Raw genomic sequence first — 21,659 nt, forward strand, 5'->3', positions numbered from 1 at the left:
GGATATATTTTATATTTGTACATGTTAATTATTTTTAATAAAAATGCTGCTAAAGAATATAATGGTTAGAGCTCTTATTTTAGGTTTCCTGGTTCTGCTGTGGAGACAAGGGCGCACTAAGTTGACTGAGATTGGGGGGTGTATATTCAGTTTGTATTCATCAGAGCACACATTTAAATGGGGAAGGAGAGTGGATGTGAATGAAATCAAGAATTAATTACAGAGTTTTAATTAGCTATTAGATTAAAGCTCAAAGCAGTGTCACTTCTATGTGATATTTTGCAATGGGCATCCCAATGTTACCCTTTCTATTCTATGAATTAAATATATTGTTCAAAAAGCATCTTTTTAGATAATTTCTCAACTCTTTGGCTTTGTAACCTGTTCTTTTATGCATAGGAACCTGGAGCCACAGACACTCAGTGTCCTAGCGTTGCCAGTACATCCGAGTGAGGGCTGGTGTAGGCAGCAGGGGTGAGCTGTGGGTCAATCTTCAACTCACTCAGAGCAATCCTCAGTAATTGTTGGGCAAAACTACACCTTAAATGCACCCACTGATGATTTCACAGAGGTGGGTGTAGCTGAAGAAAGCTGTTTGAAAAGCAGCTGGAAAAGGTGCTGCATGTAAAGGTGTAAATAAATGTACAGTGCTTGGTGCAGGCAGCATCCAGGCTCTGTCCCCACTGCCTGTGTTCAGAGCCAACATTAGGTGTCTCTCTTCACCAAAAATTGGGATCTTGGAGGCTTCTCTGCCCAGCCCAGGGCCTGTCTGCCCTCACCTGCACCCTGCAGGACTTAGGGAGCTGAGCTCCCATGTCCTGGAGGGATCTGGGCCTTCCCAGGGCCAGCTGAGCCAGGAGTTGACAAGCAGGGCCTCAGTGGCTCCCATGTCCTGGGGGGGCTGTCCCTGCTCCCCAGAATGAGGAGCTGCACTTCACCCTCGTGATGACCATGCTGATCCAAAATCAGGATCTGGGTCTGTGGATGGCCCTCCAGAGCCAGAGCCCAGGACCTGCCTCCCCGCCTCTATTCCAAGTGGAAGGAACAGCTATGTGTGGCACAGAGCAACCAGCCCCTGCAGACAGAGCTGGTTTCACTAAGGCTTTGTACCCCAGCTAAACCACACCTGTGGAGAGCCCAGGTGACTCAGGTGTTGCGGCACCCTGAGGGCTTCCAGGGCTTCCCTTGGTGTCTCTCCTGCTGCACTTCCCATATGCAAAATGTGCTGTATCCTATGAATCCCTGAAGAGAGCTCTGGTTTGGCTGTAGGGTGAACTGAGGATGTGTTTAAGTGGGAACACTGCCAGACCCTGAGAGCTCTCCCTGTACCAGTTGTGATTCTGCAGTGAGATCAAGTGGCCTGCAGCTCATGCTTTGATCCCACTCATATCCCTGTCCATGCCAGGATCTAACTGCTGATGAGCATACTCATTCCTCTCAACAAGGCTCTTTTAAGCAAAAATAAGAGCAGAAAACAAAGCACACACACCACAATAAAATCTGAAAACATCCCCCCTTTTCATCTGCGAGGGAGTGGATCAAAGAGTTACTGTTCTGCTCTACAGCCAGGCACTGAGGTTGCCAGCAGTCCCCATCACCACTACAGAGCAGCCATTCTGCACCCCAGATATTCTGTAATGAAATTTGTGATGAATTTGTAACCTCAGAAACAATAATTTATTGGAAGTCACACATAAACAGACAAGTATTAAAAGCAGCAAACTCTAATTTACATGGGCTGTAATCAGTTTATAAATAATGGGGGTGCAAAGACTTCGACAGCCAGGTCAGAGCACAGGGAAAGCTACTTGGTAGCACTGGTTTGCAGGTTACAAGGGGTGGTATTTACAGATTTAAAACTGCTTGGATGCCTTTTCATACAGTATAACATTAAAACAGGGAAACAGTCTCATGAGCTACAGCTCCACTGAGCCAAGTTCTGCTTCCATTTATACAAAATTCATTAATGCAATCAAAAGCAGAATCTGTCCCTTAATCTTTTTTAAATTAAAAATTGAATTTGGATCCTAAAGCCTAAGCTCAACTTGATAGCAGATGCTTGTACAAGGTATTCTCAGGTTCAAGCCAAATACTGGCTACATGATGCAACGTAGGTAACCTGTAGAAAAATGATCAAGACACTTGCAGGAATTTAAACCAGAATTGCTGGATAATCTTCAGATGTCCCCTCAGAAATCTGTTTTTAACTTTAGTACATGCAGCCTTTCATCTCCAAGAACTTTATACATTCCAAAGCTGTGTCTTCAATGGATTTTGATGAGCTGGCGAGATTTGCAGCTAAGTAAGGCATCACTCCTGATGTCACTTGATTGAAGTAACACACCTGTTTGAACAAAAAATGAGACAAAAAAAGCCTGTGGATTGCAAGAGTTAGCGATATTTTGCAGAGCCTAGATGAGCATCAAAGTTTTTATGGATGTGAATAGAAACACAGTGCTTCTGAAACCAAAGGCAATAATTTGCAAAAAGCATGTCTTTTCACAGCACTTCAGTGATCTCAGTGTCCTCACTGCTCTCAGATCCTCAAGCATCTGCAGGTAGATGTACAGAGCAGTGCAGCAAGAAACATGTATACCCTGTTAAATATACGTGCTTTGTGAACAAAGCTGTTGCCTGAAAATAATAATTGCAGCCACTGAGAGCTACTGAATATTTCCAGAAATGTGTTTTCTTAAATGGAAAAGTTTGGGCCTTCCCATGGAAAAGAACAAGAAAAGAACATTGTCACTCATCCAGAGATGGGATTCAGATTGTGTGATTTCTGGCATATGAAAGTTAAAGTTAGGAATTTAGTCTGAACTATTTTCCATGGACTTCCTTTGTAGTCAGTGAAAAGAAATGGACACCCCCAGAGACCAGTTTAATGCACACCTTCTAGAAGTGTGTTTTAGGAGTGAATAAATGACTCTGGAGGTGCACAGCAACCTCCAGTGCCTAGTTTAGACCTCATTCCTGACAGACAGATTGGCCAAAGTTGGGCAGGGCAGGTTCCACACAACCAGACTGGGGGAACAGACCCATTTTTTGGTTTGTATTTTGCTGTTGCCTTCACAGATTGTCAGTGACATGCACAGGTGATGCTCCCTGAAGGGAGGCAGAGATGAGCCCTCAGAGCCACTCATGGTACAGGAGCTGCTCGTGCTGGTGTGTATCTGGAACCCGGCACAAAGGACTTCACTCCTGGAGAACTCCGGGGATGGGGGCACTGCCCTGAGGGTCACCAACCTCACAGCCACGGTGTAGGGTTCACTGTGGGCAAGAGGAACCATCAAACACTTCTCATGTCCAAAAAGATACACAGAAGTGACAACATACACAGCTGTACCAAAGGTGTCCCTTTCATATGAAGGTAAATAAGCTCCTGTATGTTCACCTGTACTTGTTGAAGGGCTGGGCTCTCCTGGGTCTCACTGAGGCTTTATCAGACCTCTGTGGAAAGCCAAAGAACAACCACTCACATACAACATGTCCTTTTTTAAATTTATCCTGCTCTCCACAACCCATGTTTACAAAACAGCCCTTACTAAGAAGAAGCCCCAGCAAAGGTATTCAAACTCATTCAATCCCCTGATGTGAGAGTAGAAAGCAAGCACAGTACGGAACACTGTCTTTTACTGTTACCTTGAAGAATTACTGAATATAAGAAAAGAAATTGAGACTAAAGAAGGATAAGTAACACCAAATGGTCCCATTTACCTGTGTTTCATTATGCAAGAACAAAAGGAAATCCAATAAAAAAATAAAATAAAAAGCAGTGGACTACAACGTCAGTTAAAACAAATAACAAGACATTCCCAGTTCAGTGTCTCAGCTCACTGACAGGCCTTCTGGGACATGATATTTTTTCCCGTTTGGAATTCTGGCCTATTTTCCCTCTAGACAGACCACTCCCAAAGAGTCACCATCAGAGAAGCAATACTGAACTATGCTGTAAATTTGTGATGATCTGGATTTACTTCACTGCACCTTCATGTCGCAAAACAAATCCGGTTGTACAAACGCAGGCACCAACATACTAATCTAGCTTCTTAAAAAATAAAATCTTTGTCCCCCAATGACAGGAGAAGATCAACAGAACCCAAAACTGTGGCCTCAAAGTGCTCACAGTGAAATGCAAAAGCCCTACTCACTGTGGCTTCCAGGGTTGCCTTTGAGACACGAGAATCACAAAGTCTCTGGGCTCGTAGCCCCTTGTGGGGGGAGACATCACATAATATATTTTCTGATCTTCACTCACAGCCTGGAGGACCTCACAAGTCCTGCAAATACATGTAGCACACACACACAAGCCCTGATGTATTCAAAAGCATCCCCTTTAAAAAACCACAGTGCAAATGTGTTCCATCCTAACATTAAACCTTTGATTTTCACGTTCAGGCAGCAAGGGACAGAGAGGAATAGAGAGTGAAAAATTTAGGTTTTCTGCAACACCTCATTAACATGGTATTTCTTCAGATTTCACTTGTTACAAGCCATCAATTCAGTAGAGATTGTATTTTTTCAAATATCCCTAAGTTTCCACTTTCACCTGGTAAAAACCTTTCACGATGGAATAATTACCTGAAAGCGCTTCTCCTTTAAGGGAATATTCACCAAAACCAATTGGCATCATATTAATTCAACTCTAATCATTATTTTACACCATATAAAGTAAATAAAGACCCTCAAACACCTTTTAGAGCAATTCCAAAACCTACTCCTTTTCAGATACACTTTAAAAGATTTTTTTTTCTGAAAGTACACATTTTGAAGAACCCCATTTCTTGATTTCTCACTTTCACAGTAGAATGAATCTGAGCATCCTTGTCCCAAACAACACAAACATGAAGGAATCCAGAGTCTTCTTTAATTTTCACAGACAGCATGCACAATATATCCACCTCAAGTTGTACGCAACTTGAAGTTCTTACTAGTAACTTTTAGTTTTTGTCACTTGTAACATACCCATGTCTAGGCATGTGTCCTAGTTAGGACAGCTGAGATCAGTTCATCATGCTCTGGGTGTAACCCAAAACTGTGTATTCTATAGCCTTCCATGCCATTTCCCAGAAACTGTTGTCAATAGACTATTCGCACCCTCTGCCCATAGAGCCTGACTCCTCAGGCTATAAACTAGGTGTTAAGAGGCCTGTGAGACAGGAGGATGCTCTTGTCCTCACACCCTTTGTGGAACTCCCTGCCCTGAGGGAAGCACTGAGCATTCCTGCCTGAACTGGAGGATATATAATCTTGGAGTCTTGGAACATTTTTTTAACCACTCGTGGGATCCAGAGGAAGACTGCAGTTCATCGCTCTCAACCAGACTTAGACCACCACCCTCAGCTGGACTGCAATCACCACTTCTGACCAGACTGCAACAGCTCTCCCACCAGCAGGTTTTTCCCCTCTCCCTTTACTTTGGACTCAAGCGGGGCCCAAGGAACACCACTTTGTTTATGCCCCGGGGTACTGGGTTATACATTTGGGTTTTGTGGGTTAAGACCAATTGTTTGTTTGTATGATTGTACTTACTGTATTATTTTAATAAATTGTTATTCTGACTTATAATCTCTCCTTTGAGTTGAGTTCATTTCCCCTGCTGGTTAACTCTTAAACCAGCACAGCATGGAATTGTGTTCATTTAAGAAAGGGGTCACATCTGTCCCATCCCTCTCTTTTGACAGCCCAGGGCACCTATAATTTGGAATCAGATTGAGTATAAACCAAATTTTAATGTAAAAACCAAAATCCACACTTTGACTAACAAATCTTTGATGTCAGCTTCTTACAACGATTTCTTCTTAACTGGGTAGAAAAGTGCCAACATCTCAGGAAATATTTGTATCAGAAAGGGTTAGTTGTCAGTGGATTCAAGGCCCTGAAGAAAGGCAGGTTCTTACAGGAAATGTTTGTCCCATTGCTGGCGCAACGTGAAGTCGGACAGAAGGTAAAAAGCCAGGTCGGATGGGATCTTCACCTGCATTTCAACCTTGAAAGATAACGCATTACCCTCCTCAAGAGTCCATATTTTTATCTGAAAGAAAAAGTGAGCACGTATTGAAAACAAAGAATGACTGCATGAATATTTTAAGATTTATAAATGTTACAGATTTAGGACTTCAGCAGATTTTCTCAGGAGTACCCATGAAATACCAAATGCCTTTGTCCATACAAATCAGCCACACCTTGGCCTATGCCCCCTTCCCCTAAAGTGACTCAGCATTTCTCTTTCCAAAATACCCTTTTTTCTCTTTTCTGTGAAGCAGAGCACCCAGAATCAATGATATATGGGAAAACTATTTCAACACATGGTTTTGCCTCTCTTGCCCCACACTTGTAGTATCTTGTCTTGATTATTTTGGGGCTATTTCTAGTCATAGGCCTAAACCCTAATATTAAGAATTCAAAAGGAACAACTTGTACATAACAATGCACACACAAAAGAAGGGTTGGGCACATTCCATAAACCCTGTATAATGGAACAAGATGGGTAAAAGAGAGTACTTAAGAGTTAGTAGGCGTTATTCCCAAATCACTAGAATTCCTTATTGTTTGTGTCTGCTCTTACTCAAGCAGCTCATCGACCAGATGCAAGCACATCTCAGCAAAGTTTCATAGCCTCTGATGTGCAGGAGGTCAGACTAAAGTAGTGCAACCACCTCTTCTTGCCCCCAAACATCTCTGGATTTACATGATTTTAAAGTGATCTGCCAGTCACTAACCCTATTTCAGAAATCCAGCCTTAACAGATATCCGATGCCTCTCAGTGGTTTGGGAAACATGCCCTGCAACTGGGTTAATACCAAGTTTTCTCAGCTACATGATCTTGCTGCTGGTTTTCTTAGCAGGATATTCCTCTGTTAGAACTGGCTTACACAAGTTTCCTTGCTGCTTTTGAGTTTATAACAATAGTAGGTGAACAGAGAGACGGTTTGCTTTCAGACTTCTGTAATCTTTTAATAGAAAAAGGGCTGGAAGAAGAATATTTGAAAGGAAAATCATGAATAGGAACAGCCTCAAGTGGCCTTTTGAGAAGACAGATAATATGGTATACATGAAAAATATGGTACATAAATTGCTGTGCGACTGGCAGTGTCCACTTGGAACTATCACAAGATAATGCCCTGCTGCTTAGAAACCTCTGCAGAGCTGGTGAAGGCAGTGTATTTCAGATATACACACAGTAAAACACCGCTTTTCCTTGCCCAGCTCTTGTGGTGGAGCACAGCTCAAGTGGCTGTGCAGTGACTCCACAATGATGCACTTACATCATCCAGCGTCCTAGTTATTTCCCATCTTGGTTTTGCTGCCAGGTGTGTCAATGCTGCTACGTTGTTGTAACTCAAATAGGCCTGAAATGTAAGACACATGTCTGAAAATGAAGGGGTAAAAGCACACTTCACTAAACATTGCAGAAATGAGATGCTCTTTTTTTCTATCGTTACCCCTCAACCACAAGCAAATGTTTATTTTTCTTATAAGTGAAAACACAGCCTAGTAGTTTCTGAATTAAACTTCCAATAGGTAGATTATGTGCTCACATGGCTGTTGACAGAGCAACCTTAATTAAAGAACAACAAAATACTACTTTCAGCTTCTGCAGTTATAAAGCAGTGCAGAAAAACTGTTACCACCAGGGAGATAACACAGGCCACTAAACTAATGGTTTTGTCCATCTTCTTCCTAAGTAATTAGAATCTACTAGAAAATTAACCTCTTCTTTGCTATCAAGCTGTGGTCCATCTTGGCAATTGCTTTACACAGCAGGCTCAGAGCAGAGAAAGTGCAAATATATCCATTATTTATGCTTGGCTACAGTGGATGGAGTTCTCATTTAACCACCATATAAAGAGAATACAGCCTTAGAGTCTTTCATGGCAGGTTTTAATTTCATAGTAAATAAATCTTAAGTAAGCCATTTTTATCAGTGTGTGCATGTTTACAATCATTGTTTTTCAGAAAAAGAAAAATGCTGCTTCAAACAGTGGTGATGCCCCTGTTAACAGCAAATCCCTCCCTGCATTATAACTCTCAACTACTTATTTTTTCATGTAATGGGAGTAGATGAATGAAAATTTCTGTGAGATCTTAAATGCAATGAAAATTTAGCCACAAAAACTGGACACTGAAAAGTTGTCTGTAAGTCCACCTAAATTCAAGTTCATCACTATTCACTGCGTAACACAGGCACAGTCTTAAACACCCAAAAGTCTAAACCCCCACCTTTTTATGCACCTACAGATTACCTGGTTGCTTCTCTCCCAGGGTTCAGAAGGTTTGTCTCCTTTAGCAGACAGTATGCATTTTCTAAAACACAATTAACGACAGAAATAATAGCATGAATTGGTTCTTTACACTTACTTCTATGTACACTAGAAACTATCATTTTCTATAGGCTTAAGTGTCTTCTAAATACAGATATTTTATCAATTTTTGGATGCAATACACACATGCAATAACTCCCTTTTTCTTTTCAAGGAAGATGGAGAAACCAAATAACCTGTAGAGCAAAGTAATTTTTCAAACAAGTAGACTCTAATAATTTGAGTGCATCTGAAACAAAATTATTTGGAAATTTAATAATATAACATCATATATATATTAAGGAGATTTTGATTACTTAATGAATGATCAGGTTTTTTATAGGATGGATTATAAAATTAAGTTTTCAAAACCAAGTCCTCCCTGTAGCCCAGCTATACCTGGTTAGACGAATTCTCCTTTGGGCAATAGCTCCGTGGTATCTTCTCATACCATCCTTCATCAAAAGTAAACCAGACAGTCCCACATCTGATTATTTTAGAATAAAGTCTAAAAAAACCACCACTAAACATTATTTTTTACAGATTAACAAATGCCAGAGAAATAATACAGGCAAGTAAAAAACTGTACTTTATACCTCACCTTTCCCCAGATTAACCCAAGTTTATTTTTGGCTTGGAGATATTCCCTTAAATTTGAAAAAACAATGTGATAAAAGAGTTGTATCACAGCTGCTCCCTCTTAGTGCTTTTTGGTCGTAAACCAGTGGCAGTTGGGCAGTGAACCACACACATTTTACTCTTTCTAAATGTGCCACCACCAAATAAACTATCAATCCAGTTTCTCATCATCAGGTGTCCAAAGCACAAAGAAAGCATGCAAAAATTTTATTTTATTTTTGTAAAGTCAGTTTTTCCTCTTGGAACAGCCTGCAAAGTGCATGGTGAACTTGACTGCTTCAGTTAGTACTTGGGACACCTTGATTTATTTGTCTAGTTGCCGTTCTATAAAAGATAAGATCTCTGATGTTAAACAATCATTTCAGTTCTGCTACTGCTGGCTCTCTAAAATTCTTCTAATTGGAGCAGGAAGGCTCATGACAGGTGACATCACAGCAAACAATTTAACAAAGTATTCAAACTGCTTCAAGTGCTTCATGAACCACTTTCAGGGCAACACATGCTGAGATCTTCATGTCCAAGGGACTGGAAAGCCCACACACATCATGGGATTTGTTTGATTCCTCTACCCTTTTTTATTAACTTTATTTCTCATCTTTGTGAAGGATTTCTAAAAATAACTACTAATACTGTAGAGTTTCATCTATAGTAAGTGGAAATTTCATAAACATACAGACAGGTAAAAATCTCCAAAAAGCAAATTTTTCTTCCATGTCTTGGTTGTAGTGATGATCTGTTGCACATAGAGTGTGCTGCGCTGGACCACAGCACCTCAAATATGCATCCCTGCTGCCCCTGTGGATGAGAGCTCACCTCTGTTGTGCGTTCGACTTTGGGGAAAGGGAGCAGCTGTCCTTTGTCATTCACAGCACTAAAGATGAGGAATGCACTATTAATGTGCCGTGGCTGGTCCTTGATCCACTCCTCACAGTCATAAGCCTCAACACGGACACCAACCTCCACACTGAAAGAAAAGTTTGTATTAATTATTGAACTACTTCAAGTGGTGCAGAAGGAGCCCTGAGAAATGCTAAAAAGGACTGCTGTGCACCCAGGTGTGTGTGACTGAAATACCTTCTGTAGCAAACCAAATAAATTACTCAATCTGGACAGACACGTTTCAGAAATAAAATAAAAGATGGGAGTAGCTAAGTAGAATTAATAAAAATAAGCAATAAAATAGAAGCCGGATCTGCCAACAGATGTCAAGATGGGTAAACTGAAATATTCTGAAGAATCACTGCTCTGGGACCAAATGAACTCTTGGAAATCCGTGAGTTTTAGAGGAATATTTAGTGACTGCATTTGTGGGAGTGAGACTTGGTTACAAATTATCTTTAAAATGAAAGTCAGGGAATGCATTTTTTTAAAAACTTCCAGTGAGAAAAGCAAAAAATTCCCACATATAGACAGTTTTAGATAGAGATACATCCTTCAAAGTTCCAGCTGAAAAAATAATTAATTCAGGAACACAATCCTCCTGGATTTCAGGCTGAAACCTGAAACACACAGTTTAGGCTGGTGCTGGAGAAGTCAAGGAAGACAAACAGATGAGGAACTTCACCTGTTCTGGAAGGTGTTGTTCACAATGGTGCTGAAGACGAGGCGGTCGCCCACAAAGGAGGGTCCCCAGAACTTGTTCACTGATTTCAGGACAGGGTATGAATGACAAAGGCGGCTGGGAAGGAAAGCAAGAGAGAGCAAAACATACAGTCATGCTGAGGAACTTCCTTCGTTAGTTCTGGAGTGGGAAGGGATTACAGCAACAAGGTTTGCACGACTCAGAAGGTCACTACATTACACTAATTTACTCCATAACCCACTGGAATACACTGACCATGTTCAGCTCCAAGAGCACATAATTTGAGCTTCAAACATAATAATGCCACTTATGTCAAGCTGTTTCCTTTTCCACACATTTTACAAACACCAATTAATTCTCACTGCTTGATACTACCCTCTTTCAGAGCCAGGCCATGAATCTCTTACCTACAGAGTAACCACTTATTTCACAGAGTTTCATTAACCTCTGTATGCATAGGGAGTACATAAAATTGCCAGATCATAAAGCCTTTGAACAATTAAAAGAAACCCGAGCAGAAAGGTTGAGTACCAGAAAGAGTGTTCACGCAAAGCAATGTCAGTCTATCTATTCTTTTTAATATTTGTACTTTCTTTTTGCTTGTTTACTAGACACTTTCTGCTGGTGTGATAAGAAATAAGAATAAAAAAACTACTCGTTGTTGCCAAATGCAGTTTGTGTAAATGGGATCTAGTTTGCAAGCTCTCTGGAGTGGGCAAAAATTAGGCTTCTTCATCAGTTCTAAATGCAGTCAAAGCCCTTCACTTTCTACTGGGATTTCTGTGCATCACACAAATTGGGAACAATACACAATAATGCCATTTATTTTTAGACTCTGAAAAAGCATGCTGTTCTCAGTGAGAAGCCCATGTCCACATCTGAGAATAGATGTTTCATTGTGCATCTTTTAAATTTGAAAACACAGTTTTGCAGCACTCCTAGCCTTTAACTGAACAGCACTTTGAAAACTAATGTACCAGTATTGTTAAATGCACATAATTATCTGTACCTAATTAACTGACTGGTACATCTATTTAATAGCCTAATACATTCAAATGACTTTGTAATGAAATTAAAAATAACTTGCTCTTCTGATTTAAAATGTTAAACATTGATTTTATTTACAATGTTAAAAATGCAAACACACTATTATTGAAAATAAGAGAGGAACAAAACAGAAATCTGGCCTAAATATTCAATTTTTCATGGCAAAGTTCGCTCTGAATGCTTTTACTGCAAGTGTAAGAAATAAGAAAATATGTATCAAGTTCTAACTAATATTAATAATATTCAACTGTTTTATTTCTATCTTCAAGATTTTCATGTATTGTCAGTCAGAACAAAGGTGGTGGGGAAGGGAGAGGGCAGAAGGAAGGTGACTAAACTTTAAAATGCCCTTAGAATTTCTTTGTCAAGGGTTATCCCTCCTTTTCCATTCTTCTATCAGAGTTTGCAGCCATGCCAACTCTTACCTCGCACCTTCAAAGGTCAGGTCTCGCTCTGAGTGGCCTCAAAAAAGATTCATAGTGAGACCAGTTATCTCTCAAGTAAAAAACTACAAAATCTCTGTTTTCAACCAGCCTCAGACACTAGCTATTATTCCTGAATTTTTCAGCATGATAAATCATATTTGACATTCATTAGCTCAGTGGAAATTCGTTCAATACTCAGTTTGCTGCTATTTTCCTTCCCTTTTTAAATCTAAATGTGACTCTCACTAGGTAAAATTTATCCGATAAAAACAGGTAAATATTTTGGGTCATATTACGGCAAAAACCTGCAACAATCCCTTCAAGCCAATGGAGCTGCACACTGGGGAAAGGCCAGTGCACTGATGTTACTAAAACAAGCTGTTTATCCAACCACTTCAGAAAATCTGTTGTTATTAGTACAACTACTGACTACAAACCAAAACCACATGAATAATGAATGGCAAAGCCATTTAATTATTAAAGTTAAAAAGTGAAAACATATCTAACGTCCCTGCAGTGAATTAGGTCACTTGCCATGCAAGGAGAATTCAAACTGAAACTTCAGTGGTGCTCACAAAAAAGCTTTGTGCAGTGTCCAAGAACAGGAAGGGAGAAAAACAACGGTTTGACTCCAGGAGAGGAGGAATTAAATGATTTTATGACTAGGCCACACTAAGTAGCAGTGTCACAAAAAGTACTTTGTACTTGGCTTCATCCTGATTTAACAATTAATTTTGCTTTTAAACACTGCACCAACCAAAAGGAGGGCAAGTTTCGGTTCCTGCATCCAGTTCTGACTTTCTGTAGAGATTCCCAGGAGGATAACACAGTCTCTTTGCCCTTAGGGTCTGTATGTGCAATATTTGACTCTCACAGTGGCTGTGGGAGCTGTACCACATAAATAGTTCAAGGGTCTCCTGCAATGTGAGGAGGAAGAAAAGTTACAAAGGTCTGGGTCTCTATTCTTCATGAAATAAATCCCTGTGAAAGCACATCTATTTAGAACCATATGCAGAGATTGTGGTGTAGGAAGTACCTTGCTGAAATACTGCCACTGTCTCCATCCAAGCCATGATCTGGCCACCAAGTGTTTCCATGATGGTTTGCATGAGGAGGCAGGACAAGCTCAATACATGAGTAAGTTCAATTGAAATTGCATCTTCCTCTTCAAAAGTATCTGAAATATGGCAGCAATGCATCAATGAATTTTTTCAGAAGAAAATGCACCCTATTACTGAAGTGTGCATTTGCTTCAGGCATCATGAAAAGAAGAAAAACAGAAAGACACAGAAGAACCAGAGCTCTGTTCATCACTTATTCAAATGTCTTTCAAAGACTTTGCCACTGTGTGTGATTGGCACCTGTGCAAATGTGTCTAATTAAGGTTTGAGTATGACATGATTATGTCAAACTTGTTACAAATCTTGTGATTACCTGAGACAACATATAACAGACAAAAGAGAGAAGAAGCATCTGGATCACCTTCCATTGTCTGAGCATTTCCAGTATCACTTTCAAATGTTTAGCCATACATCCTCACTCTGATCTTTGTTCTTCTCAGTGGTGTTTAGTACGAACAGATTTAGGCACGAGATTATGTCAGTTATTTTAAAAGTGCTAAGGCTGCTTGACCTGAATGGTACTTCTGACTTTCAACACAATTAACTATCTTTGTGATTATATAAATGTGCGGAAACACGTAACTAACTTGTACTTTGGACCTACTTAAGTGTTGCCTAAGATCCACTCAGCAGACAAGGATCACTTTCTGGGTATGATTTGTACCTATTTTGCTACCTAGAAGCCTTTCCATGAAATGTTTTCTCCTCTCCCCTATTTTGCTTGGAAGAAGGTGAATTAGTGCTACAATAAATACCCTTGAAGGAAGTTTCCACGAAATGCAGTGGAGATAAAACCCATCAACCTCTGATTTGTCTGTCAGGGTATTCAACTGTACCCTGTGAGACAATTACCATTAAGACAAATAGCTTCTTTGCTTATAGCAAACAAGACTCTTCAGTTCTACAAAGTTAATACTAGAATCTATGTTTACAACAGGTTTAATCTCTCCTCAGTAAAACCTCAGTAAAAGCCTGTATTTTATACATGGAGTACATTTTCAAAATACCAGCATATTTGCTTAACTGTTGGGAATAATCTCTTTTGTAGGGGAACATAGCAACTTTTGAGCACAAGTCTCTTCAAGAACAGAAATTACTGTCAGAATAAAAGATGAACCTGTTTCTTGGCTCAGCTTTTCTAATTTGATCACTAAGTGTTTAAAAGATTTTTTTTACCTGTTTTGACACCCATGTTATGAAATTTTTCCTGCTTGTTGGGAATGATCTCAGGGCATAAACACAGTTCTTAGTGCTTTCTTCAAATATATGGCCATAAACCTGAGCGAATTTTATCCCTCTATCTACACAACAGTGAGTGTCACAGGACTTTATTACTGCATTGCAAAATTCTGTGTGAAGGGTTAAACCTCACAAATGGAACCTAGGTGAAGATCTGTATTTCACATCTATTTACTGCATGAATGGCCTTCAATCCTGCAATTTTAAATCTGGAATTTCTGAAAGACAAAGAAATGCCTTTACAAATCTGGCACATTCTTTTCTACATGACAACACAACCCCAAGGAGATCTACATGTTTTGTCTGCTTTTTTACTCCCTGCTAGCTGCCCACAAGTCTTTTGTTCCATCTTTTATGCAATCACCTTCCTTATTACTCTCCTGCATTAGGTTTTGAAAGATCTGGAAATAGCCCAGTCTGATTCTTCTCCTCTCAATAGCCAGGCTGTGCTCCAGGTGGTCTTCTGCGGACAGAAGCTTTACAGGTTCTAACTCAACCTATGCAACTGAAAAAGAAAAAACCCAACAGTTCTTAATTTCACAATCATAACGAAGTGCACTTTGAACTTAGAATGGCCTCAGCATTTTCTAAAACCTCTTGCTTGTCCAAGATGACAAGCACAATAATACAAACAAGCACAGAATTTAAAGTTCGAGAGATTCTGCATTATCCTTTCTGGATCATTCATTAAAACTTAATGACAAAGTGCTTTTAGCTTTTAAATGCAAACATCTATGAGACTATACAGAGTTTAAGACAGTTCTCACTTAAGAAAAAAAAAGGAAAAGAAAAATTAATATGAAGGTTTGAGTATTGAATTTTTGAATTACAAAGTTAATCAGTGATGTAAGTGGAAATTCCTGTGTATGTCAGTTCAATGACAAACTGATAACAAATATGTACTGGCTTAAGAAAATTATTACATTTGGATAATTACAGCACAGGTGTCACTGAATAGTCACTTGTGTCATTTGTCTACAAGGTCTAGGGTCAAAAATAATGTACCAAGCACTGCAACACACACAGAAATTCAACATTTTGTGTCTTGCCTTGGTGCTGCTAATGTTTCTCAGCTTTTGACTCTTCTCTCAAACCCTCTTGCCATTTCCTTGCTTCCTTTCTGGTTCTCATCAAGAACTTCCCATCTTCTTCCAGATGGTCCAACTAACAGATTAAGATGGTGGGTGCACAGTGGTTCTCTCTCCACAATTTTAGAAACAGTTGTTCAGAAAAGTGGATTTGGAAAAAAAAAAAAAGTTCTTTAATTTCTCCAAGACTTTGTGAAGGAATTTGAACTGAGCTCTCAAACTCCTTCTGGGACATTCCTGCTTTAAGTCTAATCTTAGTTAATCATCACCAATTTAATTCTGAATTAATCTCCCTGGAAATTTGGGCAAAAGGTAAACAGGTTGATTCCACGGGTATGATATCAAACCAATAATAAACAATTCTTACTTTATACTCTTTCAGTGCTTTCAGGGAAGCAATTTGGCCATTAGCCTTTCAGAGACAAGTTGGGCTTTAGTTCTGGTAAAACTGTTCCAGTCTGTGTCTTCTGCAAATGGTAATATACCATCACAGAAGAGAAAGCAGAAATGACTGGATATATTAATGGCTCATGGGATGACTCTGCCAGCCTCCAGTGGATGTTAAGAAAGCAGATGCACTGTCATAACATGTTCAATGAGACAGGAAAGTCAGGTACATGATTCTGGTCACATTCAAGAAAGTAGAATGCTACATAAAAAGGGATTTTGTTAAGAGAATCTGAGGAATATTTGGCCTTTCTCACAAGAAAACTTTAAAGGGACTGTGCCTGTCTGGTACAGCGATGTGAAGGCCAACAGTACCGTGACTGATTTCTAAATACCTCCAGGGAGCCAAGCACTGGGGAGAAGAAACAGCATTGGCATGAAAACTAATTAATAAAAATGGCAAAGAATTAATTTGGATTGGAAGCTAGCTTAAAAATAATGCCTTCTATCTGAACAGTGATGTCTGAACAACCTCCTCATAAGGGGAAGCAAAGGATAAAGAAACCCCACCCTCCCATCCTTGCAGGTTTCAAAGTTTATTTAGATCAGCCTCTGAAAAGGAGAGAGACTGTGGAGACTCTTTCAGTGCTTGCCTCTCTCAATATTGCACCCCTTACTACAGTTCTCTGAAAAACAAATGTGCAAAAGAAAGTGGAAAAAATAATAATAATAGTAGCAATAATAATAGTAATAGCCTAACAATTTCAGAGCAGAGAATTCAAAACAAAACAAAATGAAACAACCTCATCTATATAAAGTCTGGACTTTGTGCTCTTTTCCTATTACTGATCAGACTAAACCAGTATGACCATTTTCACTGCGTTTCACAATCAAGAAAGTTGGTTTATTTCACAGAAACTCAGTCACTTCAAGCTTAGAAGGAAACTGAAAGAATACCTTTCCAGCACCAACTAGTTTGGCTACATAAGTTCCATATGCCACACTCACAGTTTTTTCAACATTAGTCAAAACATCCTGTACTGTAACCTTGATGCCAACCTAAAAGGAAGAAGAAAATAAGGTTTTTTATATCATTGTCAGCTGAGACAAAATGGTGCAGCTTTTATCAAATTTATCATGTCCAGTCTCTCCACATAAAAGGGAAAAGGTAAAAAACTGCTTTGCTATCACTGATACATCTTTGAACACCTGAGAATATCACACTGTTCGCTGAGCTCCGAAGGTTTCTTTAGTACAACCACTGTTTAGCAAAATAAAACACAGGAAAGACATTGAGGTGTAGTTTTATGGATACTTCTTTCCATTTACTTGTGTGCCATTTGGAATCCCCATTTGAATCTTTCTAGGGTCTGTATGGGCTAAGAGGTCTGTCTAAATGTACAAAATACAATGAAACACTTGAAGGTGAAACACTGTATTTGTTCCCATGCCTGATGTGCATTGAAGCTTCTGATTTTTTTCTAATTTTTAGAGCCTTTTTGAACACATTCTCTGTGAGATGCATTACTCCTGTTAATATTAATGGAATTGGACTCAGGCACAGTGCAGAAAAAGTACCCCTAAGGTTCTGATTTCAATTCTGATTTTCGATTCTTATTTCCAATTTTCTGATTCTCAGTTCTGATTTCAAGTCACTTGGCAATGCACTGCATGTTTGTTACAATATGAAGAGTAAGAACATATTTACATCTGATTTACCTATTTTTGTACCAGAAGTTTCAAAAATACTTAGAACTCCACCTATTCAGTGCATCTCATCTAAAGGCTGCTTGGAGGCCAACAGCTTTGGACTGGACCAACACCACCTACCCCAATACAGCTCCCAAAGACTTCAATTCTTCAGGGTCCAGTTTCTACTTTGACATTGATTATTCTCCAGGAAACATGTAATTATAATACTTCAAAACCAGAGTTTCATTACACAATGTTATTGTTTAAATACCTGCACACGTATCTGTATCAAATAAATCTGCATGCATGTCTGCTCCCACCTTTGTTCTATTCCTTCAATATCACTGGGAATAAGAGTGGTGATCTCTTACCTCCATGCTGGTTCTGAATGCTCTGTTCACCTTTGCTTTGATGGTAATAATTTGTCCCACCCTGTTAAGAAGAATAACACCTTAGAGAATGCAAACATGTAGCTTTGTAAGGGCTTGACTGTGCCTCCCTATCTATTCCTAATAGTGAAGAAAATCTCATTAATCACTTGGTGTCTTCCACGTTGCCCTGAAAATTCACCGAAAAAGTTAATTTTTCACTGTTTTCAGTTTAGCACTGTTATTCACCAGCCAGACTTTGTTCATGCTCAATAAAATTATAGTTACTCAGAGAACTGCATAACCTTTATGCTAAAATTGCTTTTCCTTGCTGAGTAGACAGAGGAGAAAAATGGTCAGTGGAAAGAATCAAGATCATCTGCAGGTACACAGCCCTTATTAGCTTTTGAAGAAGATATTTAGAAGCAGTTTTTCCATTATTCATTGCAAAGAAAAAGCACAATCATTAATGTAATGGTTCTCAGCTGCACAGCTCATTTTCAGAAAGGAGAATGTTCAGAACAGTAACAATAGATACACAGGGGCAGAAGTCATAGAACACCACACTTACACCTAAAACTGCCAGAAACTTAATAGAACGAACTGACTATGATTTGCACATGGAACACTAACGAAATTTAAATAAGTGTAATTTAAAATTAGATGTAGTTGGAAATCAGTACCATTGAACTGCTGCATATTAAGAGACAAGGAAGAGAGATTTACTTGTTATCATGGCATAAAACTGAGTTTTGAACTATAGAGAGTTGTGGAAATTTCTGTTTCCAAGTCAACTGGAAAGAAAGAAGCACAGAAGACTTAATCCTTACAGAACATTTAGTAACTTGAGTTAGGTAAATGAAACCTTACAGTAAGTCACTTACAAAACATCTTATTCATTTACTAGAGGGAGCAGCAACAGCTCTGTTACTTATGTAAGATGTTTGTATAATCAACTGGATCAGGCATAATTTAGGAATTTGCAGGATGCTAGGGATGACCTGACACTGAAAAATAATTTCTTTAGCTACTCCACAGTTACTAGATTCTAAATTCTTGTAAAAATGAAATATTGATGTCACAAGTGTAAGAAGAACTAGAGACGCATTTGGAAACAAATATGGAAGGAAAAGTATTTTCAGTATATTTCAGAAGCTCTGTTCTGCTCTCAGGAACAAGACAGGAAGTTGCTCTGAAGCTACTAACTATGAAGTATTATGCCTAAAAGAGAAATTCTGATTAGTTTTCACAGACAGGATTTTTTTCCTAAGGGCGAAATGAAAAACACAGAGCAACAGCAGGCAGGACAAACAGTTCAATATTGCAAAACAGACAAAGAAAAGCTCTTTTGGGTTCTGGATTTGATATGATTATGTTCTCTTCTCTGTCACTTGTTCTAGTTCTCATCCTAACGGCCACTGCTCTAAAAATCATAAGTGTGAGTGGATGCTGATTTTACACTTGGACAGCAAACTGTTTTAAATTTACACCAGCTGTACCTCTGACAGCCAGTGTTGCTTTTGTTTACACCCAAGACAACTGCACGTGCATTAGTCTATGCAACCAGGTCTATCCCATCTAAGGTCTCCTTAATTCCCAGATTACAAGGTGTAAAACACACGCAAAAAATACAAAATAATGGCTTTAAGTTAATGTAAAGACATGATTTAGGAATAAAGGTGCTATTTCCTCTTATAGTGTCGTTTATCCCTCTGAAAATCATGAAAAATGGTTAAAACAGGTTAAGTCCTGTGTTATCTTGTAAGAGTCAGCCAATTCAGTGATTAAGGAATGAAAAACATTTCTGGTTTTTCTACAAGAGCTGAAAAAAAGAGATGGTAAGAAATAAACCAGAAGAGCATTTGCAACAATACAAACATTAATACAGTAACTTTTATAGGTATACACTCCTCATTTAACAGAGATACCTAGTGGCCTGCATCATTCACTTTCACTAGAGCCAAAGACACCATGCCATAAGTTTTTCATCTTGGCTGCCAAGTCAAAGTAACAACAATTTATTTCTGACCTATGAAATCAATCTGTTTTCTGGGTGGGGCAGGTTATCACAGGTAGAAATGAGCAATTTTAGGACTTAGCCCTATAACTCTGGTGAGTTCATCAGTCTGCTCTCTCTGATTCTGTAATTTGATCTCTGCCAAGTAAGGATCCCTGGAATGAAAACACCTGGTTTTCATTCAGCTGGTTCTGTACCTGGCAGCCTCCTCAAACCGTATGTCATCCATGGACACTGTCATGCAGGACACACCAGCATGTTTCTCAGCTTCAAAAGAGACACGGGGGCACACAGTTACCACAAGGCACATGCAGTGAGCTATTCACCTGTGTACTTGAAACACAGAGATCACACACAGCAGATCCCAGCTCTTCCTGTGAACACCAAAATGCAAGTCTGCAGTGGGACCCTTAGAAAAAAAGAGAAGCTAAATAAGATTAAAGTTAGTATTTATCATGATTTCATGGTAAAGGGTATTCATATTGAAAGGTAACATCAGGAGATGAGACTAGATGATGACAATGATACTACTCAGTTTGAAAATCTCTATTTAATGTCGTTCTCTAACAATGAATGTTCTGGTAAGAGAGCATTAACAAGCATGTTGCAGGACAGAAAAAGTCAAAAAGTCTTAAACAGCTTACAGAAATCTCAGCATTCTCCCTCAAAACAGTGTGTCATTAATATCAGCTCGGGTAAACCAACATGTAAGTTTTATGACAGCTGAGGATTTTCAGATACAGCAGAAAAATCTGCTCCCTTATTAGCATGGTCATAGCAGTGGAAAGCAGGCAAGTACATGTCCTCAGCCCTGTACCAAAACTGCATGGATTAAATAAAAGCAAATGCAAACAAGATTTTAAAAAATCAAAACCAGTACTTACTTACTTACTGTAAAATATTTTTACCAAAATTTTAACTGTGTTCTTCATCTCCATGGGATGCATTTGGTTGTGAAAAAGAATGCAATCTTTCCGGATTAATTATGAAAGTTAATCTGAAATAGGTAAATATTTTCTTTACTGTTAATACTTAATAGCCTGACAGTTAAGTTTTTATCGCAAGTTATTGTGACATATTATTTACTTGACCATAGCACCTAGAGCTTCCAGTCAGAGCTAAATCTCCACTGAACTAGGAGCTGCAAAAACATAGGGAACCTCTGCTTCATAAAGTTTCCTGAGTGACAGAGGCAAAGGAGAGGAGTAGCAGGAAACCTGGAGAACAGCACTGCACAACAACCTGAATATGAAGCTGTTGTCAGGGAAGGTTCAGGTTGGATCTCAGGAAAAGGCTCTTCCCCCAGAGGGTGGTTGGGCACTGAACAGGCTCCCTAGGGAAGCGGTCACGGTCCCAAGGCTGCCAGAAGTGCCCGGACACGAAGCTGTGCCTGGACACAGTGGTCTGCCACGTGCTCTGGGACGACACCGAGGCAAGACCACGTGACCCTGTGCGGTGCCTTCCACACCCCCTCGTGACTGGGAAATCTGGAACACTTTCCCCTTCCACCGTCTGAAACCTTCCCTCAAGCCTCCCTCGGCCCCCAAGGCAGGGGGTGATCTCGCCGCCTCCTGGGCGAACAGCGGGACGAGGTTCCCGGTGTTCCGGGCGGGGTGTTCCCAGTACCTGCGAGGTAGGCGGCGGCGTCCATCCAGCGGAGCAGCTGCCCGGCGCTCAGCTCCCCGCGGGGGTCGGCGTGAGCCGGCAGGACCCCCTGGCACATGCACACATCCATGGGGGAACGTCTCATC

The 21,659-nt window shown here is 39.7% G+C and overlaps 1 protein-coding gene across 1 annotated transcript; it reads right to left on the reverse strand.

Annotated features, from left to right (window-relative positions):
- Positions 1-605: 605 nt before the first annotated feature.
- ACOT12 (acyl-CoA thioesterase 12) lies at positions 606-21,651 on the reverse strand. Its single transcript, XM_017806058.1, is given in 18 exon segments — positions 606-2,346; positions 3,146-3,270; positions 4,152-4,280; positions 5,901-6,034; positions 7,269-7,352; positions 8,247-8,307; positions 8,703-8,758; positions 9,756-9,906; positions 10,507-10,620; positions 11,997-12,033; positions 13,033-13,082; positions 13,084-13,129; positions 13,132-13,173; positions 14,721-14,853; positions 16,789-16,890; positions 17,895-17,955; positions 20,106-20,175; positions 21,535-21,651. Coding segments are annotated over 18 exon segments (1,641 nt in total). The 5' UTR covers positions 21,644-21,651; the 3' UTR covers positions 606-2,209.
- Between the last annotated feature and the right edge of the window lie 8 nt (positions 21,652-21,659).

This window comes from Lepidothrix coronata, unplaced genomic scaffold, assembly GCF_001604755.1.
Source record: "Lepidothrix coronata isolate B3197 unplaced genomic scaffold, Lepidothrix_coronata-1.0 Scaffold14, whole genome shotgun sequence".
Lineage (NCBI taxonomy): Eukaryota > Metazoa > Chordata > Aves > Passeriformes > Pipridae > Lepidothrix > Lepidothrix coronata.